Below are 24,186 nucleotides of genomic sequence, written 5' to 3' on the forward strand. Positions count from 1 at the left end.
GGGATGAGATCAACGCTGAAGAAACTTTTTGATTTCCAATTGAAAATTTGTCTAAAGTGAATGTTTTTTAGAATATACAGCATTGTTTCAAAGGCATTTCAATGCCTATATTTCAGTGTGACGTCAAGACCTGCTAGTCATTTAGATGCTGTTGGTACAACAGATTTTTGCAACAGTTTGTGTGTTTGTGACCAAAATTTTCTTACATCCTTCAGAGGTATGCTCAGTCGACTGCGGAACCCATGGAGTGTGCATGGGCGGAGCCTGCCGCTGCGAGGAAGGCTGGACCGGAGCAGGCTGTGACCAGCGTGTGTGCAACCCACTCTGCATCAAACACGGAACCTGCAAGGACGGGAAGTGCCAGTGTCACCAGGGCTGGAACGGAGAGCACTGCACCATCGGTAAGTGTCTGTGTGCACGCGTGCGTGCGTGTGTTTGGAGGTGTGCATTTGCTGTGTGTCAACACGTGGGTGTGCACAGAAACACCAGCACCCAGACTAAACTGGCAAGCTCCTTTTTAGTTTGTTAAAGGAATTCGGAAACGAGAAGTGGAGGCAAAAGAAGGCCACGGGGAATTGAAGAAGGGAGATGACGTAGAAGGTGGGCGAAAAAGACGAGAAGAGGAGCAAACTTCTTAGAAGTGGGGGTGGGAGGATAACAAAAGAGCGGGATTTAGCTGTTTTTAGGCTGCCTCTCAACTACAGAACCCAGGAGTCTTTTTTTTTTTTCTTTTTTTATGGCCTTTGAAACACCAAAGTTATGTGATGAAAGCAAAACTCTTCACTTCACTGTGATCAAGAATAACTCTCTCACGTTGTTCGTGCGCGTGCATGCACACAGTTGTGCTGGAGTGTGTGTGTGTGTGTGTGAGTGTTTTTTGTCAGTCAGTCACTGTCTCATATTGACATCACTGTCACTTTGGATGGATGAGTGCCAGATTCCTTTGATTCACCGGCATTGCTTTGAGACACAAAGTCTCATTTCCTTGTCACCAGGAGCACTGTGATTGCAATCTGATACACACACCAAACAAACACCAAAACGCACACAAAGCAACACACACATATATACATATATATATATATACCTACACACATGCACACCAATACATTCATATGCACAGGGGAATAACAGTTTATGATCTTTCCATTTCCCCCATCAGAAACTAGGGCAGCTTTGACTGCAGCATCAGCCCAAGATGAAAGAGTTGTCAGGCCTCAGCTTGGCACAAAGCACACTTCACTAGCAACAGACACTCTCCGTGTTAGCTTATCTCAGCTTGCCTGTTATTCATTTCAGCTCTGCATGATGTTGCTTGCATTAAAAGAAAAAAAAAAAAAAAAACAACTCTCCCCATCTCTTACCTTTTGCACATTTTCTCCCACTGCAGACCATGGGAGCATGGTTGACAAAGCAGGTACCGTATCTGACTCTGGTGTTTTGTTTCTTAGCCTGTGGTGGTAGAAGCTAGCTGCTGCATTTGTGGGTTTTGGCCTGGCTTGGCTCTGTAGACTCTGTGGTGCTATCTGTCCGTAGATTAGGGCGCCAGCCTCAATGACGACTCCCTGCATGTAGCGCACTCCCGTTTACAGCAGTGCACTGCAGCAGGGTTAGGCTGTCATTGAGCCTTGATGTATTGTGGGGTACTGTAGAGCCTAGTGTGGTACCAGCAGTGTTGAGGGGCTGTGCTGTGAATGTGTGGTTGTGCATGCGTGTGAGCGTGTTCTCAATATTTCTAATGTGGACCCCGAAAACACAAACACATCACGCTCAGGTATTCTAGTCATGTACTGCGTAAACACAGCTGCTTCGCACAAGGAGAAAATGATGAAAGTTGCAAAGAACCTTTGAGGTAATTGGTGTATTTCATAGGCCACTGATGCAAGGCCTAAACGTGGTGTCAAAAAATACAGAGCAGTTAAGTGTGTGTGTTTATACCCTGGCACGTGTGTGTGTTTGAGTGAGCCAGCTTACAGTATTAATTCGAGGTTTGCTATCTTTTCATCAAACCCATCCCTGCCAAGTTAAGCCGTGCAAAAAAAAAAAACAGAAATGATAAAAAATACAGTTTAGTCAGATCACACACAGATAAACAGAATAACGGCTAAGGTTAAGACATTGATGCAAAGGGTTCAGGTCTGGGGTGAGTTGTCTCACACGCACAACAAGAATTCTTAATAGATAGGCCAGCAGCTGAACCTCTGTCGGGTTGCGGAGAGCGGCACAGATTGCCCGACAGCACAGGTCCCTGGAGCACCGTTGAGAGTGTCCTCTCACCCTCTGCGCTTAATGGAATAGCTCTCATTGTTTTATGAAGAGGCCCAGAGAAAGGAAAAAAAAAACAAAAAAAAACGGTAAATTGCAGGGTTAAAGAGGGAGCAAGAGACAGAGCGGGAGAGTAAAGGAGAACAGATGGAGTCAAAGGGAAGCGGAGAGACGGGTCAAAGCACAATGTGGGATAAAGCAATCAATGTGATTTCTAAGGTGCTGTCGCTTGTTAAGACTGGGAGGAGCAAATGAGTGGAGGGGTTTATTTGAGAAAGTGCAAAGGTATCTGGTCCATCTATAAGCTGTGATTGTGGATTTATAGACATGACCTTTACTGTGTGACCTTTAGAGGAGACAGAGATGGGTACAGGGGGAACGGAGAGAATAGTGGAACTTTTTAGCACAATGTCTTAAGTTTCTTCTATACACTTTGTTCTCGCTCTATCTGCCTCTTTCTCTGTCTCTGCTCCCCCCTCTCTCTCCCTCTCTCTCTCTCTCTCCCCCTCTCCCTCAATTCATCTTTGGAGTCTTACACAGTATCTGTCCAGTCATATATCCCACCATGCACACCCTCAGACAATGCATACCACGCAAGAGTGTGTGTGCTGACCCATAACCCAAGGCAATTTCTTCTCCTTTTTAAGGGGATTTCATCAGAGTCCAACTACATTACTGGGGAGGGTGGACTTAATAGTTTCTGAAATCCCACTTTATTCTAGTTAGTATGAGGGGGTATCGACTGGGCCCTGGCATTAAAGAGAGAGGAGCCTCATGCCGGCCTGCCCAGGCAAGCCAATCAATGCCCACTATGGATTGTCCTGTCCGGGTGCTTCATAAGTATTTGGCTGCTTTAAATGGCAACTCCATTTAACAGGCAATCACTACTAACTGCCTTTGTTCCCCGAGCTCGATACTTGGGGACAATCTACTCCGGCTTGACTGTTAATACAGCATCATGAGCAGCCCCCTGATGCAGAAAATGGTAATAATTAAAGATAAAACCTTTGATTTGATTCCTCTTGTTGGGATGGAATAGAAAAAAGAAAAAAATGCAGCTGAGCCTCTCTCTTCCCCTCCTCCTCCTCCTCCTCCTCCTCCTCCTCCCCGTCCCAGAAAACAAGATGGCACACTGTCTTTCTCAAAGTCCTTTGTTGACTTTCCCTCATCGCCTGGTGGTTGAGACGTATGATAAAATGCCAATCGGGGTGAAATGCCTGTTAATTTAGCTGCTGCCACGGTTTAGATTGCACTATTTGTATTCATAATGCAAGGTTTTATTGATGCAGCGATTTGTTAGAGGGCAAAATCCTACAGTGCAACTTGAGTGAAAATATGTTCATTAATCTACTGAGCAGGACTCTGTGAAAAGCATTTCGTATTCATAATCTCTTACTGGGTTATTTTGTCCTTCCTCAATCTGCGTCGACACACTACTACTGAGTGAGAAATGTCAGGTCATATCTCCAGGGTGCGGCGCGCTGTGTGCGTGCGTGCGCTTGTGAGCAAGTGCCGTCTGTCCGTGCATGCACGTATTGTTTTATCAGTCAACCCTGTCTTTGCCTCCATCTCCCGTGGGTAGACTTAAGACTGTAGCATCCCGCTCCCCCATTTATTGAAGAGGAAATCACTGTGACAAGTTTGTTTGGGGCTCTTTGTGCTGCCGGAGAAAACATTGTCATTGTGTGTCATCATGCCTTATTTTCTCTCCCCTTGAAAGATTATAATGCGGCAAACGCACAGTCTCGCATTAAGAGTTAGGAAGGTGTGATTTAGGGCAATACAGGAAAAGGGTAAGACTGTCCAGGAGTTAAAAGGGGTTTTTGAAAAAGACATTTATGGGCAACATTGTCTCAGCATGGATGCAGATGATAAAAGGGAATATAAAAATGTCAGTAGCATTTTAGACACAAGTATTTATTTCTTGGCCTTTAGCAGAAGTTCTATGGACTCAATTAACTGCATTATTTTCCAATAGGTGTACTTTTAAAGGACTAAATTCATATTTTTTGTTACATTAGAAGATGGTGCAATCTTATTTCTTTTTTTCAATATGAAGCTGGAGCCAGCAGCCAGCTGGCTTAGATTGGCATAAAGACTGGAAACAGGGAAACGACTTAGCATTACTCTCTCCAAAGTGTAAAAACAACAAGTTTTTGTCTTATGGGGGGGTTATGCATGGGACCTTTTTTTCTTGGCCAAGCGCAATAACTTCCTGGATTCTCTGCTGATGTCTTGGCCACCATGTGGTAGCAAGACTCTAGGAAGTCACAGTTGCCAGGAAAGAAATAGTTCCACACTCTTTAAAATAAAATTAAAAAAAAGAAGAAGATCTCACACTTTTGTTTCAATATAGATTAAATAATCATTATACAGTGTAATGTGTTAATTGGTGTGTTTCAGAGTTGCTAATGCCTGGATTTCATTACATATGCAACAGAATAGGTGTTTCACTTCTTTTCTATATTTATGCTAAGCTAAGTTAACTGCTGGTCATATACGAGTGTGGTCTCACACTTTGTGTCAAAGTAATTATCATTTAAAATGTTTTTTTTTTTTTTTTTCAGTAATACAAGCAATCTAGCAGTCTGGAATAGCCAGACTCAATTCTTATAAGAGTCTGGTAACACTCCACTGGGATTATGGGATGCGCTGCAACTGATAAAGAGAAAATAAGACTTCTGCACCAAATCAGAGCCATTTTGTCGTAAACAGATTCAACTCCAAAGCAGATGACATGGATGACTGCATCACTGTTTTTCTCCAATCGGTCGCCGCACAGAGCCGTCCAAACAGTTTGATTTGCTCAGCGGATTTCTGCTGAAAGCATAATCAGTTCCCAGCAGATTGACTCCAGACCAGCTTTCCCCCCTCCCCGTAAAAAAATGTTGTGGGCGGGGGAGAAGTTTGGGCTCCTTTCCAGGCTGCAAGAAATCAAAAGTTACCAGAAAATGGTACTGCCCTTCATAATTGCAAAATTCCTTATCCAGACTGCTTCAAATTGTCTGCTTCCCTTGCCTTAAAGTCACTCTTGAGTTGAGGGTGCCCTTGCTATGCTAGTTACCGAACTTACTTGGCTGCGGGGCCTTAGATTTTTTGGTAGGGCTTTTTTTTTTTTTTTTTGCATAAGCTAAAGTGAGGGTTTATTAGTTCATAGACTGCCACCGCACAGACACACACACTCACGCGCGCACACGTTCTGTCAAACATAATCTCATTCTCTCATGAGAAAGCATTACTCTCAGGCCATCAGAATCCCATTACCTACACTGAATCATAAGTAAGAGAGAGAGAGAGAGAGACTGCAAAAAATAAAAAAAGAGAGAGAGTGATGATGGGTGGGGTTCTATCCAATCAGCGAATAAAGTGATCTATCCACCTCTGTTCACACATACATGCACCCATCCCTCAGGTGTAGAAACTTTCAGATGCGAAGGCGTGCGTGAAAACTGACCCGCTCATTTAAACTGATTCTTGAACTATTAACATTGACAATAACTGTGCGCTTATCAGACTGAGTGAGACTCATTGATCTTTCATGACCATATGCGCGTGTGTGCGTGTGTGTGTGTGTGCATAAGAGTGGATGCGTTCATCCGTCTATCATTAACGATAACCTCCCTCCCCTTTCCTTCCTCCTCACCCCCCTCCCCCTCCTCTCCTCCTCCTCCTCCTGTTCTCTTCCCCCAGACGGCTGTCCTAACTTGTGCAATGGGAACGGCCAGTGTACCATGGGCCAGCAGAGTTGGCATTGTGAATGTCAGACGGGCTGGAGGGGGCCTGGCTGCAGTGTTGCCATGGAGACCTCCTGCGCCGACAACAAGGACAACGAAGGAGGTGAATTGTGGGGTAAATTTGGGGCAGAGCTGTTATTAAGTGAAGTCTTGGCTTAAAGGAGGCCAAAAAAAATTGCTTGTGAGAGGAATAAAGGACGATAGAGAAGAATAATGAATTAAACAAGAAACAGAATTAAGATAGAGGTCTCCTGAGAAGAGCCCTCACCACGGATGGCAAAATTAAACTTCCCTCTGTGAAATAAAACAAGGATTATCAAAATATTGCATCAAGAACGGAAGGAGCAGCTTGCTGCGTTCCTCGCCGCTTTTATCCCACCACCTTTTATCCCACTTTCTCTTCCCTACCTCTATCAGATGGGCTGACAGACTGCATGGACCCAGACTGCTGCATTCAGAGTCCCTGCCAGAACAGTCCCCTGTGCCGGGGCTCCCGGGACCCTCTGCAAGTCATCCAGCAGAGCCCGATGTCCCAGCCCAGAGTCCGCTCCTTCTACGACCGCGTCAAGATGCTCGTGGGACGGGACAGCACGCACATCATCCCCGGGGAAAACCCGTTCAATTCCAGGTAGGTGCAGGAAATGCACGCGAGCCAAGGCGCGTATTTACAAGTTATTAATATCCGTGTCGGCAGCGGTATCCTCAAACACCAGCTCCTCAAACGTAACAACAGACTGACAAAGCTACCTAATGACTTTGATTTGTAAGATACAGCATTTCAATGGATGGCTATCAAGCTTTCAACCGTGGAGTATTCTCTGTTCTCAGACTGTCATTAGACTCACGCAGTGCAGTGATTAAAGGGCAGAGCAACTTTAGTCTCCTTAAGCAAGGAAAAGTTAGACTCAATAAGCTAAATTATTACAAAAATATATTTGACATAATCTAACAGATGCCAATTAATGCAGCGCTGCGTATAAATTCTCGTACAGGCTTGTGAGGCTGCATGTTGCCACTTTGATGTTCTTTAAAAACATTGACATTTAAGTGAATACATGTTTGCCATAAAATATCCTGTCTTTAGGTTCATTACACATATATCAAATAGACTCTGGAATGGTTCGCAGAACGAGCCAAGACCTTAACGAATCCCAGAGCCACAGGCAGGCGAGCCAACGTTCCCCATAGATGTAGCGGAGCTGTGAAGCACCGTCCGTGGGGCTGTTTTTTTTCCGTCCGCTCGGCTGTTGGAAATAACCCATCAAAGTGATTTCACCCTGAAATGTTTAAATATTATTCTATGTCTACCAGTTCCACGGGATGCCGCCACTCACGCATACACACACAGTCTGTCACAGGCGCACACATCCATCTATAACGTCACGGTGTGTTTACATGATTGACATGAACTCATCTAGATGGTGGGGGCTGCTGATTGTTTCTAATTAATGAGTGGTGGAAGACCAGAGCAATAAATGAATGGGCAAATTGGATGATTGAAAGATGGAGATTAATCAAATCAGGTGATGGATGGTTAGGAAGCCTGGGTTGATAGATTGACTTTCGCTCTCCCTCACTCTGTCTCCTCTGTCTTCTTCCAGCTTGGCATCTCTAATCCGGGGTCAGGTGTTGACTACAGATGGGACCCCTCTGGTGGGGGTGAACGTGTCTTTTGTCAACTATCCACACTACGGATACACGCTGACACGGCAGGATGGAATGTATGTACAACAGCAACCCAGCACTCCTTGCTGAAATTTGGAAACTACCTCACCACGCAGGCCGTAGGATGATTAGATTAGATTAGATTAGATTAGATTAGATAAAATCAGATCAGATCAGATTAGACTAGATTAGACTGATCCCATGAGGAAACAAGGCAGGTGGAGTCACAAATAATTAGATAACAGTGGAGTAAATGTATTAAAAAAAAAAAAAAAAAAAGAAACAACACAACTGAGGATTGCAACACTCATAAAAGCACATACAGTGGAAGAAATATATTTTTAAACACATTTACATTGTGTGAAACCAAAAACTAGGAGTGACCCTGACGTTACAATGCTTTTATTTAACGTGTCTTAATGTGTTTGCATTTCTTCTGCAGGAATTCAAGGTTTTAAGCTTTGACTTGTGCAATTTCCCCTCTACAAGTTATATTGGAAATAATTATTTATTTTTTTCCTGCAGACTGACCTACCGTCATTGAACACAGGGTTTCAGTGTTTTTTTGTGCAATCTTCTCCTCTTATCGATGCTTTTATTTTTCTTTGCAGACATATGTGAACTTCTACTAACATTTAATTGACCTTGAATTCCAGAGGCACTTAACCGTTTCGTGGACTTGCAACTCGAACGGACGTGCTCCGATGTATCTGTCTTGCTCAGTGCTATTTTCCTCCACTTGTTAGAGGCTCTCGGTCGCAGCGGTTCCGTACACTTGCCGCGCTCTGTCCATTTTCCCGTAAGACATGACAAGTGTGTGTGTGACCTTTCTCTGTACTAACCATTAACCCGCAGCTGTTAACCATAATTTGGAGACAAAAAAGGTTACAGGATGACATCTAATGAAATTGCTTCTATTCCGAGCCCAGCCTTCTAACATTGCATTATTCACATTTCAGACCAAACGGATGCCTCGACTGGCCCTCGTGACATTTAGGCTTGTTGTGCGTAGTACAAGTGTATTGTACCATAATGCTGCAATATTTGTTTTAGGTGATTCCTTGTTGCAATTACTCCTAAAGCAATGGAGCGTATTGTATATTAGAAGTCCATATAATTATCCATCCACCACAGCACTCCTCATCTGTACCTCATTCCCATCCTCTTCTCGCAAACCTCTCCAGGTTTGACCTGATAGCTAACGGTGGCGCATCGCTGACCCTACGGTTCGAGCGTGCCCCCTTCCTGAGCCAGGAGCGCACTGTGTGGCTGCCCTGGAGCCAGTTTTATGCTATGGACACTCTGGTGCTTAAGACAGAAGAGAACACGATCCCAGGCTGTGACCTGAGCGGCTTCGTCAGGCCTGACCCTCTTGTGATTGCATCCCCTCTCTCCTCCTTCTTCAGCTCCAAGCCAGGGGAGAAACCCATCATACCGGAGACACAGGTGCAGTACCACTGACCCCAGGCAGCTGGCTAATCTTCCTTCTGGTTCCCTCGCTCTCTTCCCACTCTCCTGTATGCCTATCTTTTGTAGCTCGCCTTCCGCTTCCACAGTCCCCTCACCCCCCCCCCACATTTGTTCCCTCTTGCCTATTTCTTTATTTCTTCCATTGTTTTTTCCCCATTTCTTGTCCTTCAGCCATCAGTGGAAGTGTGACCCCCATTACTCCCTCTCTCTCTAATCCCCCTAATCCCTTTCTCCTGCCATCCTTGCTTTGTCTTCCAGGTGCTGCATGAGCAGATCGAGGTGCCCGGCACAAGTTTAAAGCTGTGCTACCTAAGCTCCAGGACCCAGGGTTACCGCTCCCTGCTCAAGGTCACCATGACTCCCGCTGTCGTGTCCATGGGCCTGCTGAAGGTTCACCTGATGGTAGCAGTGGAGGGCCACCTCTTCCAGAAGTGGTTCCATGCCTCACCCAACCTGGCCTACACCTACATCTGGGATAAGACGGACGCATACGGACAGAGGGTCTACGGCCTTTCTGAAGCTGTTGGTGAGTGTGAGGGATGGATAAAATAAAACTTGGGCTGGAGAGCACAGATTTCTTTTCCCAGCCTTGCACGCACTGAATACATTAGACAATTTACCACTAACACGGCACTGCCTATGACAGAGGGAGAGAGGCTAATTAGGGAGCTTGAAAGAGAGATAATATGCACCAGAAACCCAGCTTGAAACCACTTCCCAGTATGGCCACAGTAAAGTGCTTTTCCTTTTTTTTTTTTTCATACGTCTATTTTTCATTGAAGGCGCGTTTGGTTCAGTCAGCCAGCCGTAACTGTGGTGAAGGGTTATTAGCCATCAGGGTGAGTTAGCAGTTAACTACTGGAGCAGCAAGCAGGAGTCCAGGGGAGCCTCAGTGCTATTACGTTCTGCTGTCACAGTCGCTCACAGATGCTGTCAGCCAAACACTGCTGTCAGGCCACGAATGCAGTGGACATGTGTGGCTTCAGTGTGGAATAAAATCACGAGGGGCGTGCTGTTTGGGAAATTGCATTCACTCAAAGATCCCGAAAGATCCCTGGAGTCGGTGCATTTTTACATTTCCCAAAGAATATGCAGGATACACACGGTTTTTAATTTGAATGTAGGGATGCAGGTATATTATAATAATTATGGTTTGTGGTGAAGCTGACGTCAACAGCCGTCTCACTGTAACTCAAGTGGGAGTCAATGTGTTAACACGCTTTTCCGTTTAACAAGTAGGAACAGAGCAGCACACACATGCATACACACACACTGTACAAGACGCATGCGCGCACACACACTCTAGTCTTAAGACAAATCTCAGCTTATTTCACTAAAGTGTTCAGTGCATTAGATCAAATCAGCTTGGACTCTGTCAGGACATGTGCACTATTGGGGCATAATGTTTCCACCAGCAGTTTCCACCGTAGCAACCGCCGCGGCCTCTAGGTTTAAAGGCCTACTGGGCAAACTCTTCCAATTAACAGGGTTTTTAATTGATTTAGCAGCGTGTCAGAGTGTTAGTTAGGTGTGAGTGCAGGTTTTGGTACAGGTGCTAACTAGCTTCTCTGTGTATCACACGTTTCACATCCTAAATGAACTTGGGAGTTTATGCTCTGATGAAGTTTTTCATAGCCGCTCTTCCGCTGTTATGTCTCTCATAAATCTTTTTGGTCTCTTTTCTCACTTCATTCTGTGTAACTATTTTCCTGCTTTCTGCTTGCCTCTACCCTTTCCTACGTACAGTGTCAGTGGGCTACGAGTATGAGTCATGTGCCAGTCTCATCCTCTGGGAGAAGAGGACAGCCGTTCTTCAAGGCTACGAACTGGATCCCACCAGTCTGGGCGGCTGGTCCCTCGACAAGCACCACATACTCAACACTCGCAGCGGTACGTACAGAACACTGTACACGCGATCTGATGTACGCGTTCAAATGAGCAGAGACGTTTCTAGGCTTTTCCCTGTTTTTCCTTCGAGTTTATATTTAGCCAGTGTGTGTGTAACAAGTTTACAGTACTGTATGTCTCACTAAACGTGCTATTGTCTTGGGGAGGGTTTAGACCACAACGCGCTTCCTGTGGTTCACATGGAGTTGCCAGGCGCCTCTTTTTACCTGTCAGTGAGGATTTTCACAGGAAGAGCTTGTGTTGTCTCACCTAGTCTGACTGCCTCATCCTCTAAAATTGCGCACCGACCAATCAGCAGCAGATAGAAAGAACTGAGGCAGGGGGCAGAGGTGTCTTTTCCATAAAGTGATTCTCTGTGATGGTAGGCGAGTGAGAGTCATTCTTTGTTGCCTTATCTACAATACCGCAGCCGCCCTCATCTGCTAATGAACTGGACACAACTAGAGAGCTAAGTGCTTTTGAGCTGAAAAATGCCAATGTCCGCACGCTGACGTGCTCAGAATGAGAAACACTATTGATGTTTGGCAGGTACATGCTGACCATCTTAGTTTAAAAGTGTAAGCGTGCTGTCATTTGCTCATCAGCCGCTAGGAATCTCATTCAGCTTGCTGGAATTTGGACAAAGTATTGGACAAACTAAACTTTCCTGCCTCGTGGTGGCGCTAGCAAAGAGTTATGACAACTCTTCATCTGGGCACCCTCAACTCAAGAGCGATCATCATCTTCTCGTGTCAAGAGCCTCGCTGTCAGAATGGCTAAAAAATAAATAAAAAATAGCTTTCAGCTTTCAGCTTCCGTGATAACTATAGAGCGTTGCCAAACATTCTCTGAAATAATGACCCCCTACTCTATTTTTGTTTCTGTCTGTCTTCTTCATCCTTTCTCATGTCCAGGCATCCTTCACAAAGGCAGCGGTGAGAACATCTTTGTGACAGAGCAGCCCCCGGTAATCACCAGCATCATGGGAAATGGCCGGAGGCGCAGTATCTCATGCCCGAGCTGCAACGGCCTCGCAGACGGCAACAAGCTGCTGGCACCAGTTGCCTTGGCGATGGGCATCGATGGCAGCCTGTACGTCGGGGACCTCAACTTTGTGCGCCGCGTTTACCCGTCTATGAACACAACTGGCATCCTGGAACTGAGGTAAAACTCCCATATCAATTATGAAAAGTGAAGTAGGAGAAAATAAAAGCATAATCAATTATAACGCAGTCTGGGGTTTAGAGGTTTCTTGATGCTGGATAGTGACAGAATAAGGGCAGGTTAGACTGATGTACAGTAAGTCAGCAGAGGAAGAAGTCTAAAGACTACATGCTTTCAGTACATATAACATAATAGAGGAAAGAAGTGAGGTGAGACACTGGGGATTGCAAGACTGAAGAATTATGCACTGTACTAGATACCACTCCTCAAGGGTGTTTTTACCCATGTTTAAATTTTGCTGTTCACACCACAGCCTTTGTGTTGCTCTCCGTAGAATGCTCTCCACAGACTGTGTGAATTAACATTTGTTTTGTTGTGTTTTTACCTCCCTCAAAGGAACAAAGATTTCAGACACAGGTGAGACGCTTCTGACGATAAATTTAAAGTTTCTAGTGCACATACCAGCAGCAACTGCAAAAGTACATCTTCATTGAAAATATACTATTCGGTGGAATAATAACTTTGTCTTTTTCTTTTCTGCCACCTCAGTAATAACCCCACCCATAAGTACTTTCTGGCTGTGGATCCAGTATCCGGGGCACTGTTCATCTCAGACACCAACTCCCGACGAATCTACAGAGTTCGCTCATTAATGGGAGGCCGGCTGCTGTCGGACAACGCAGAGGTGGTGGCGGGGACAGGGGACCAGTGCCTGCCCTTTGATGAACGCTGTGGCGATGGTGGGAAAGCCACTGAAGCTACACTTATGAGCCCCAAAGGTAAGCCGCCTAGGTGATGCGTGGCTAGCAGGACCAGTTGCAGTTCAGTTATCTACATTTTAAAATATCCTATATTCAAATGATGAATTAAAAGAGTGAGCATTATGGTCCTTATGATCTTAACTCTTTGAGACGTGTGTAGTTCAGTTCACAAGACGTGTAAACTGAAGGTGTCTTATATTTTCACTGTGAATATATATATATATATATATATATATATATATTAATTTATTTTTTTCATAATATGCCCATCTTGTGACTCAACTAAAGCGGGACAGAGAGAGAGAAGGAGGTTATAAACCAGGTTAATGTTAAACTTATAATGGAATTATTTTTGTGGATCATCAGATCTTAGAACACTGTGACACCAAACTGTCAAGGATGTCACACTGTCACATTTCTTGTCAGTGACACGAGGGTGTGTACATGTAAGGCTGCAGATGTTATATATATATATATATATTTACACACAGTATATGATGTGTGCACGGAATGATGAGTGAATGTGCGGGGTGTGCGTGGTCTATGACAAAAGACGTGAAAAGACAGAAGCCACTGATTCCCTCTTACCTGTCATAAAGTCAGCCAGCAATCATCAGCTTACCGTCTCTCTACCCGTTTCTTCTCTGTCTCTAGCTCTTCCTCTCTTTCCTCTTTATCCATTTCTCCTTTACACCGTGCCCTTCGCTGTATGCTCAATTTGTTGTAGTGTTTCAAGAAGTTATCCGGGGGGAGAGGGGGGGGTTGCTTTGAACAGTAACACATCTGTGAATGTTTGCTGTCTGTTCGACCGACGAAGCTGACACATGCCCTCTGGTAAATGATAAAAGGACGGGTGCAAACAAATGAAAAGTAGAAAGACCGGGGTCACAAAATAAATGCAGCGAGTGGAAACCAGGAACGAGTACAACAGATCAGTTGCCATTCTAGGCAATCTGCTTGCGGTCTACAATTGCGCTCTGAGAGGTGCATGAGCTCAGCTCAACATCCCGATGACTCATTCTAAAACTAACACTTTTCAACAGTTCAGTGCTCATTCCATCACTGGGTTCCCCCTCATTCGATGAAGCATCGGGCAATTCAGCTGCCAGAGCTGCTATCCGTTTTCAGCGGCGGAAAGAGTGAAGTTTAATTGACTTAAAATATCTATGGGCTGCCCGCGGTGTCTGAATTATGGCTCGTCAGTCACGGTGTTCCATCTTTACGCTGGCAGGTATCGCGGTGGATAAAAATGGGCTGATGTATTTCGTTGATGCCACCATGATCCGCAAGGTGGACCAGAATGGCATCATCTCCACTCTGCTGGGGGCCAACGATCTGACCGCCGTGCGGCCGCTGAGCTGTGACACCAGCATGGACGTCAGCCAGGTAGGAGAGAGTGAGAAGGAGACAAAAGGTGACGGTGTGATAGATGATGATCTAAGAGCCCCCTTAGTGCTGAGCTGTGACGACTCTGTGGACTCGAGCCAGCCGGGAGTTCGGGGAGAGACTGATTTAGGGAGGGATTAAAGAGTCAATGGATAAATGAACGGATCAAAAGAAAGTGAACACTGCAGTCACTTAAAAAAATGAAGAAGAGACTTGTCTGAGCCTTGGCACCCTTTCAAAATGTCTCCCTCGGTATAGATACGGTCTCATGTATAACTTTTTTCCCTTGCCAGGTGCGTCTTGAGTGGCCCACGGACTTAGCAGTGAACCCCATGGACAACTCTCTCTATGTCCTGGAAAACAATGTCATCTTACGCATCACTGAGAACCACCAGGTCGGTACCAGAAGGCTTGATCACCACTGCAAACCCCTTAGGGTGACACTCACTGTAGGGTTTTGACAAGATTTGGTCCCAATTAGGCTTTCTAAAGCCAATTTAGAAGCAAAGTTCAAATTCTAACATAGTTTTTTCTAAGTCTTGCAGTGGGGGTAAAATTACTGATTAATTAGTTCTGAGAATATTCTACTTTCCTGAGTCTTACTTTATTATCGAAAGTTTTATCTGCACATTTTAATAGCAAACCACTTCTAGCACTTCCACAGGATATATTTCTATTGTTTGTTCAATATTCTCTGTTTTTTGTTTCTCCTAAAGGTGAGCATTATAGCCGGGAGACCTATGCATTGTCAAGTGCCAGGCATCGACTACAGCCTCAGTAAATTGGCTATACATGCGGCCCTGGAGAGCGCCACAGCCATCGCCCTTTCGAACACGGGCATCCTCTACATCGCCGAGACAGATGAGAAGAAGATTAACCGAGTCAGACAGGTATGACACGGAGAAACACTGAACACAGTTGTTAGGCTGTCTGGTTGTTTTGTAATGAATTTGTTTAGTGTAAAGTTATTTTGGGCTACCAGAACTGACAGCACAGCTGGTGAGTCTGTGTGGGTGTTTTATTTTTTTGAAATTATTCCTTCAGATCTCCAGACTGCATTCAGTTTCACTTAAAAATAAATTTTGGTTTTGGTAACACATTGTCTTTGATTTGGTGGTAATTTGTCCCCAGGCTCATCCTTAACCATTTCTTTGCATTTTCAGGTGAGCACTAACGGAGAAATCTCTCTCCTGGCCGGTGCTGCCTCCGACTGCGACTGCAAAAACGACGTCAACTGCAACTGCTTTTACGGTGACGACGGGTACGCCCCGGACGCCGGCCTCAACTCTCCCACTTCCCTGGCTGTGTCCCCCGATGGGACGCTTTTTATCGCAGACCTCAATAACATACGCATCAGAGCTGTGCGGGCGAATCGGCCCGGCCCTGCCGTCTCCAGCGTGGGATACGGAGGATCAGCGCAGTATGAAGTTGCATCGCCAAGGGAACAGGAGCTGTATGTCTTTAATGGGGAGGGGCAACATATCCAGACTATTAGCCTAGTGACCGGGGAGCCGCTGTACAATTTCACCTACGGCCCCGATGGTGAGCTGGTCATGCTGGTGGACAACTGCAACAATACTGTCAAGGTGAGGAGGGACGGCCTAGGACAGGGAGGAGGAGCCGGCCTGCTCAGACTGGTCCTGCTGCCCGAGAATCAAGTGGTGACCCTTGGACTGGACCCCACTGGGGGGCTGCGCAGTGTGTCTGCCTTGGGCCAGGAAGTGGCACTGATGGGTTACAGCGGCAACACAGGCCTCCTCGCCACCAAAGCTGACGAGACTGGATGGACCACATTTTACCAGTAAGTGTGTGACACAGATAAACATAGTGAATATGTCTGTGTTTTTATGCCTTTATTCTATCCGTCTAAAATACAAAATGAATGTTGCTGGATTTATTTTCATCATGTCCTCTTCTGTAATTCCCGTTTTCTTCTGACAATACACACCATGGTGTACTGCTGCCCCCCAGTGTTAGCCTTTACAACTACAAGCAATTCCTTTTTTTTTAAGACCTGTTAAGGTCCTCTCTGGCAGTTTTTGTGAGTGTGTATCTCAGCGTCCGCACATGTGTTTCAACACATGTAGTGCAGTACAAGTACGAACATGTCACTTCTTTGCTAACTTCACTGCAATCGCCCATCACCTAGGTATGACAGCGAGGGCCGCCTGACCAATGTGACATACCCGACGGGCATGGTGACAAGTCTGCACCGCGAGATTGAGCGCTCCATCAACATCGACATCGAGAGCTCGAGCAGAGACGACGATGTCACTGTCATCACCAACCTGTCGTCTGTCGAGGCCTCGTACACCGTGGTGCAAGGTAGAGACACACTCGGCACAAACAGGACATGCAGCGGAAAATTAGCTGGTCATGAATTTTTAAATGCTTGTGGAATTGCTTGTGGGTGGACCAATGTTGGGCTCTAGTCATCAGTATAAGACAGTTTCAATCAGAATTTAATAAAAATATATTTGGTCATTAATATTTTTAGCAGATTTCTGTAATCCTGAAAAGATTGAGTATATCAGTGCTTTAACAAGACTCACACATATTCGGTCTAGGACTGCTACATCTTAGTATTCAAAAACACAGCCCCTCTCTGTGATGGTGAATATGCACCAGCCTGCTGACTCTAATTGAAAGTCTTGTAATTCTGACTCACTTCTGTGCATGCTCCAGGAGATTATTTTTCGTCTCTACCCACATCCAGCCCTCTCTCTCGCTCGCTCTCATGGAGTAAAATCACCAACATATAGCTGTTAATCCCAGCCGGGATCATCCTTCTTTTGAATATCATCACAGCAAAATTCATTAACTCATGTAGAGTGAATCCTCCTCATCCCTCAAGCTTTCTCCTCACACACACACACGCGCGCGCACACACACACACTACAAATACAGCTCTCAACCAGTTCCCATGATCCCTGAGCTTATTTGGTCTGTTTAGAAAGGAGGAAAAAAAAGGAAGAATAATTGTCTCCCTTCCCTTGACCAGTGCAAACAGCGTGACAGAAGTATGAATGCAGACTCTAAAAGAGTCTAAAGGCCTCAGAATAGGTGGTAGATATATACAATGATCCACCTGCGTTGCTGTTGGAGAAGAGTTGTTCAGGGCGCTGTAAGTCATTTAAGGTTTCCATTGCACTGTGTGGGTTTCAGCACAGCTCTCTGCTGACATACTCACTTAACCATCTCCCTCTCTTTCCGCTCTTTCTCGCTCTCTTCATTAACTCCTGCACAGTGAATTCTCCTTGGCCCTCAAGCTCTCATTTCACCCTCTCTCTCTCTCCTTCCCTTAACCTCACTTCTGTTTTATTACGAGGTTGTTCAGACAGAGAGAGCAAAGAAGATTTATCTAAAGGCTGTTGCTGCCAAGTCAATGGAAAATGCTTCACTTGTCTGTTTGAGGCATTGTTAAAAATGTGCCTGGAGCTTTATTACAAATTGCCCTTATGGATTACTGTCATTTACGGTACGACTTCAAAGGGAAAAACCATCTGATCTCATCACCTTTTGTAAATGAAATAAAAAAAAATAATAAAAAAACTTTCCATCTCGGGATCTTTGTGATATTTCTGAGCTGGAAACAATTCTATCTTGCTTTTAGTCACTTCATTGTGATCAGGGCGCCTGTTTTCCAACATCAGAGGAGAAATTGAGCCTCGGCATTAGGCACGGGCTTATCTGTTTCCATTCTTGTGAGTCATTAAATTGTAAAGATGGAGAGATTGTGGTGTGACGCCTGTATAGCCTGACAATTTCCATTCAGAATATTTTGGAGTACATAAACTCTTTATGGATAAAATCTGGTTCTCAGTGATGTGAGCCTTGAACAGAACGTTTCTTTGTAATTAGATGGTGGTAAAATCCAGAGGCTACTAAATCAGATCATTTTTGATTGTCTGGTTGGGTTGAAGGATTTTGATATGTCACACTGTATCCATACCCTCCATATCAATCCAATGCTGTCACCAAGCTTCTCCCTAACACACATAAGTGTGTCAAATATTTGAATTTGCTGGTTGGATTTTCTTGGGTTTGTTTCCGGCATTAGATGGAAGTTTTGTGTGTCTCTCGCCTTGACTCCTATGCTCTGTTTACTTGTCTTCCCCTACAGACCAGGTGAGGAACAGCTATCAGCTGTGCAACAATGGGACCCTGCGAGTGATGTACGCCAATGGAATGGGCATCAGTTTCCACACAGAGCCCCACATCCTGGCAGGATCTGTCAGCCCTACTATCGGTCGAAGGAACATCACACTGCCCACCGACAATGGCCTGAACTCCATTGAGTGGCGTCTGCGCAAAGAGCAGACCAAAGGAAAGGTCACTGTGTTTGGGAGGAAGTTAAGGGTAAGATTACTTTTCCACCAAGTCAGTGATGGCATTGTCAAATTCCAAATATAATTTACTGAAATTACTTTTCGGCCCAAAAATATAACTGAGGTACCTTTTCTTTAGGCTCATGGCCGCAATCTTCTCTCCATCGACTTCGACCGCAACACGCGCACAGAGAAGATTTACGATGACCACCGCAAGTTCACGCTGCGTATCATGTACGACGCTCAGGGCCGGCCAGCTATGTGGTTGCCCAGCAGCAGCCTGGCAGTAGTCAATGTGTCCTATTCTACCACCGGACAGCTCATTGGGCTGCAGAGGGGGAGCATGAGTGAGAGGACTGAATTTGATCCCCAGGGACGCATCCTGTCTCGTTCTTTTGTGGACGGGAAGGTGTGGAGCTACAGCTACCTTGACAAAGTAAGTGCATTCATCTTAAACACTGTCATCGTAGATTCAAGTCTCACCGAGGATGGAAATAGCATAAAGTTTAGTAATTTGGATTTCAGAACTGAGTGGAATAATACATCATTTTTATGGTTATGAAGGTTCAGATTTGTCAGATGAGAGAAAATTACTCCTGGTGCTATTTCACAGGAGGCAAGCCACCCATAGATAATGCTATTATATTAATCCGTATTTCAACTCTCTGTTTCCAGTCCATGGTGCTGCTCCTGCAGAGCCAAAGACAGTACGTCTTTGAGTTTGACGCCTCAGGTCGGGTCACAGCTGTCACCATGCCCAGTGTCGCTCGTCACACCATGTTCACACACGTGTCAGTCGGCTATATTCGCAACATGTACAATCCACCAGAGAGCAATGCCTCCATCATCCACGATTTCTGCGAGGACGGAAGACCTCAGGCCACGCATTACCTGGGCACCGGCCGCCGTGTCCTCTACAAGTACGGCAAGCTAGCGAAGCTGTCCGAGATTGTGTACGACAGCACTGCTGTCACTTTTGGTTACGACGAGACAGCCGGCGTGCTGAAGATGGTCAACCTGCAGAGCGGGGGCTTCTCTTGCACCATCCGCTATCGCAAAATGGGCCCACTCATCGACAAGCAGATCTATCGCTTCAGCGAGGAGGGAATGGTCAACGCGAGGTTTGACTACACCTACCATGACAACAGCTTCCGCATCGCCAGCATGAAGCCAGTCATCAGTGAGACGCCGCTGCCTGTTGACCTCTACCGTTATGACGAGATCTCTGGAAAGGTGCAGAATTTTTGCTCTGGTCTATGCAACCTGTTTAGCAATAATGTGTTAAAGGAAAATGTCTATGAATAAACCTGTTTCTGTCTGTAAGAGGACTCACAAACCTTTTCTCCTCTCCTATAGGTTGAGCACTTTGGAAAGTTCGGGGTCATTTACTATGACATTAATCAGATAATCACCACAGCTGTTATGACATTGAGTAAGCATTTCGACACCCATGGTCGCATCAAGGAGGTCCAATACGAGATCTTCCGTTCACTTATGTACTGGATGACAGTGCAGTATGACAGCATGGGACGGGTGGTGAAGAGAGAGCTGAAGATTGGGCCCTATGCCAACACCACTCAGTACCGCTATGATTATGATGGAGATGGACAGCTCACCGGCGTCAAGGTGAATAATCTGAGTGGAGAGATTGGAATTTTTGACACTGTCTCTTCTTTAGAGGGCGAAGTGCCCACTACACTTAAATTGAGCTGTAATGTGTGACTGTCTCGGACATTTCTGCAATCAGGGCCTAGTTATGATTATAATGAAAGCAAAAACCGTTTGAATCACGTATATAATTTTTGTTTTATCCAGGTAAATGACTGGTCTACGTGGCGCTACAGCTACGACCTAAATGGTAACCTCCACCTGCTCAATCCCGGGAACAGTGCTCGGATCTTGCCACTCCGGTATGATCTCAGAGACCGCATCACACGCCTCGGAGACGTCCAGTATCGCCTTGACGAAGATGGCTTCCTCAGTCAGCGTGGTTCAGACGTTTTTGACTATAATTCCAAAGGTCAACTCCTGCGGGCCTACAATAGAGGGCCCGGAGGCTGGAGCGTTGTGTATCACTATGATGGGCTTGGCCGCAGGGTGTCTACAAGGAACAGCCTAGGGCAGCACCTTCAGTTCTTCTATGCTGACCTAAACCATCCAACCAGGGTGACACACATCTTCAATCACTCCAGCTCTGACATCTCGTCGCTCTACTATGACCTGCAGGTAGGTCATAACTATAAATATCGATTTTTATTCCATATATCAGGAAATGTTGAATAATAACAAAATTTAAATTTGTTTCATGATTAGGGTCATCTGTTTGCCATGGAGGTGAGCAGTGGAGAGGAATACTACATAGCTTCTGACAACACCGGCACACCACTGGCTGTCTTCAGCAGCAATGGACAGATGATCAAACAGGTAAAATACAGAAGTGCCTAGATAAAGGCCCCTGGCTTTTGCTGTCCCAAAAGCAACCTTCAGCGAGACATTAAATCCTTCTCAGCTCCGGGGATGCTTTTCTGTACCTGACACAGTGTTCTGACCTTGCATCACATGAATAGCAGCTAATTACTAAAAGCAAATTGTCTCTTCTTGTGCCACCCAGGTGCAGTACACACCCTACGGTGAGGTGTACCTCGACTCCAACCCAGAGTTTCCGCTGGTGGTGGGTTTCCACGGTGGGCTCTACGACCCCTTGACTAAGCTGGTTCACTTCACTCAACGGGACTACGACGTCTTGGCAGGACGGTGGACCTCGCCTGACTACACCATCTGGCCCAAGATTGGGAAAGATCCCTCTCCTTTTAATCTGTATATGTTCAAGAACAACAACCCGCTCAGTGACATGCTCGATGTCAAAAACTATGTCACAGGTAGCTGATTAATATATTATTAATTTGGTGCGCATGTTGAATTCTGTTGTATCACTATTTAGGCCTTTTAGAGAAAACGTTCATTGTCTCTCAGTGTTCAATGTCGTGACATTGTCCAGAATCTTTTCACGAGAAAAAGGTTGTTTTGAACTTTGTAGATTATGTTAGTAACAGTGCTCCGCAGATGGCAGAGTAGCTGAGAGCTTTGCCTAACAACAGCTGATTTACAGGAGCAAACAATCTTTCAGTTGTTTTTTTTTTTTTTTTTTATAATGAAAAAAGTGAATCATTTGCTACTGTGTTTAACTCTGCCATTCAGCAAAGTAATTTTCCCCTCATCTGCTCCTTTAGATGTGAAGAGTTGGCTGGTGATGTTTGGCTTTCAGCTCAGTAACATAATCCCAGGGTTCCCTCGGCACTCGCTCTATTTTGTGGAGCCACCGTACGAGCTGCAGGCAACCCAGCACTGTGAAAACGGACAGGTACAGTCCGCTGTGCACACAACGTAGCCATTCTCGAAATCAAATCCAATGCACAACATTTTCTCTTGAACTTGTGTGTCAATACGTCATCATCTAATTCTACAACAACATTTTGTTTCCATTCCCTTGTGTAGCTCATCACTGGTGTGCAGCAGGCAGCGGAGCGTCACAACCAGGCCTTCATGGCTTTGGAGGGTCGCCTGCTTAACAAGGAGCGTCGCAGGCGCAAAGACAAGCCCGGCCACTGGTTCGGCACCAGTACCCCCATAATAGGCCGAGGAGTAATGCTTGCACTTAAGGAGGGCCGAGTGGTGGCTGGTGTGTCAGCACTGGCCAGTGACGACAGTCGCAAAGTGGCTCTGGTGCTCAATGGTGCCCAGTACCTTGAAGGCACACATTACACACAGGATGGGAAGGACTGCCACTACTTTGTGAAAGTAGGCTCTGCTGACAGCGACCTGTTGGCCCTTGGGCTTACAAATGGCCGCAAGTCTCTGGAGAGCGGTATCAATGTGACAGTGAGTGGCCGGTCAAGGAGAGGAGTGACTGTGGAGTTTGCAGTTCCATCATTAGTGCTCAGTGTTCGGTACGGGCTCGCTGTGGATGTGGTGGATGAAGAGAAGGTAAGACTGTTGGAACTGGCTAGGCAGAGAGCCCTGGCAGGGGCCTGGGCCAAGGAGCAGCAGAGGGCTAGGGATGGAAAGGGAGGCAGTCGTCTTTGGACGGAAGGGGAGAGACAGCAGCTCCTCACAACAGGTAGAGTACAGGGCTACGATGGCTACTACGTACTGCCGGTGGAGCAGTATCCAGAACTGGCTGACAGCAGCAACAACATCCAGTTTCTCAGACAGAACGAGATGGGCAAGAGGTAACAGCCCTCCTGAACTCGCCTGAAGGGCAGACTCTTCCCTCGTCCCACTTTCACTTCTCTAATTCCGTTCCTCAACCTTACTCCTCTCAAAATCCATGGAGAATTAACCAACAACTGGGTTATTCACGGAACGCTGCAGGGACTTTTGAAAAGAATGACTTATCAGAAAACATATTGTTGATTTTACTGCCACAGGCAAAAAAAATTAAAGTGTGGTCAAACTTTTTCTTTTTTTTCTTTTTTTTTGAAAAAACTTTGAACAACTGAAAAAGCACTGAAGAACTTTTAGAACTGCTGCTTAGTGAATAAGAAGATTCCCCTTTTTAAAAAAGATAGTGATATTTTCGCCCATATTTTCTGGGTCACACTGAGAGCGGCCAACACCGATCAGATGGAGAATTGTGCTGTGGCGGCTTCTGCGATCAAGGCTTGTCAGTCTCTAATAAATACTGAAGGCAAAGGGACCAAAGTGGAGACAAAGCCACTCCAGAGCGCAGCCATTGCGAACACACATCACAGGAGGACAGCATAAACAACGACAGACAAGGCAATGTTAAAGGTCGTCCAATACTACAAGTCGCCTCCCTGTCTCAGGCCTCCCATTGTCCACAGCGGACCAGTCCTCTGCTGCCGAGGCAGCGCACATCCAACCAAGCAACACACAGGCTAACGGCATCCATCCTTAACAGCTGTTAAGGGACTAGAAAATGAACTTTTTACAAAAACAACGTTAAAAAAAAAAGTGATGGCTATATTTGTGGACAGTGGTATCACACAGCATTGTTTATTTTCAGCTGGGGAGAAGAATCATATTACTACATATGTGTCCGACTACACTAAATTTCAGGATGTTGCGTATACTGTAGATGCCGTAGTTTTGTACGTTTCAGTCGCGGTAGAATTGTGAGACTTTCACCAAGGCACTTCTGTACAGAACGATCAAACACACCACTTCACAGAGTCCGGAAAACATGCTGAGTTAGTATTTATTTTATTTTATTCTTTTTTATTTATTTATTCTTAGTACTATATGACAATCATGAATGAGTCACCAGTTCTATTCGAAAGGGACATTAATGGATGAGTTTATTTTCTTTTGTAAAATATGTAATAAATGTTCATTTTGTTTTTGTATTAATTTCAGTTTGCTGCCAGGGCAAATAATAGTCACTCTCAAAAAGAATAATTTATGTAATAAAGTGTTTTAAAAAAAAAAAAAAAACAGTTTATACTTTAAATAAAGTCTTTAAAACTGTGAAATCTGTTTTTTCGAAATATATTTCGATGTACAGTG

General features: G+C 45.3%; 1 protein-coding gene across 1 annotated transcript in view; it reads left to right on the forward strand.

The window, feature by feature from the left end:
* Positions 1–23,872, forward strand: part of tenm2a (teneurin transmembrane protein 2a) — a gene marked incomplete at its 5' end in the record, with an annotated part of 148,820 nt that extends 124,948 nt beyond the window's left edge. Inside the window, 24 exons of the mRNA XM_084550254.1 lie at positions 216–401; positions 5,956–6,102; positions 6,417–6,627; positions 7,601–7,720; positions 8,849–9,110; positions 9,393–9,660; positions 10,881–11,024; positions 11,936–12,185; positions 12,582–12,602; positions 12,735–12,964; positions 14,178–14,332; positions 14,626–14,727; positions 15,049–15,222; positions 15,496–16,133; positions 16,482–16,657; positions 18,456–18,691; positions 18,800–19,096; positions 19,336–19,893; positions 20,017–20,286; positions 20,476–20,886; positions 20,974–21,084; positions 21,272–21,539; positions 21,891–22,021; positions 22,156–23,872. Of these exons, the coding sequence (XP_084406380.1) occupies positions 216–401; positions 5,956–6,102; positions 6,417–6,627; positions 7,601–7,720; positions 8,849–9,110; positions 9,393–9,660; positions 10,881–11,024; positions 11,936–12,185; positions 12,582–12,602; positions 12,735–12,964; positions 14,178–14,332; positions 14,626–14,727; positions 15,049–15,222; positions 15,496–16,133; positions 16,482–16,657; positions 18,456–18,691; positions 18,800–19,096; positions 19,336–19,893; positions 20,017–20,286; positions 20,476–20,886; positions 20,974–21,084; positions 21,272–21,539; positions 21,891–22,021; positions 22,156–22,893 (6,104 nt within the window). The 3' untranslated portion in view covers positions 22,894–23,872. The remainder of the gene's footprint in view (positions 1–215; positions 402–5,955; positions 6,103–6,416; positions 6,628–7,600; positions 7,721–8,848; positions 9,111–9,392; positions 9,661–10,880; positions 11,025–11,935; positions 12,186–12,581; positions 12,603–12,734; positions 12,965–14,177; positions 14,333–14,625; positions 14,728–15,048; positions 15,223–15,495; positions 16,134–16,481; positions 16,658–18,455; positions 18,692–18,799; positions 19,097–19,335; positions 19,894–20,016; positions 20,287–20,475; positions 20,887–20,973; positions 21,085–21,271; positions 21,540–21,890; positions 22,022–22,155) is intronic.
* Positions 23,873–24,186: the final 314 nt, after the last annotated feature.

This window comes from Chelon labrosus (assembly GCF_963514085.1).
Source record: "Chelon labrosus genome assembly, chromosome: 8".
In the NCBI taxonomy this organism is placed as follows: domain Eukaryota; kingdom Metazoa; phylum Chordata; class Actinopteri; order Mugiliformes; family Mugilidae; genus Chelon; species Chelon labrosus.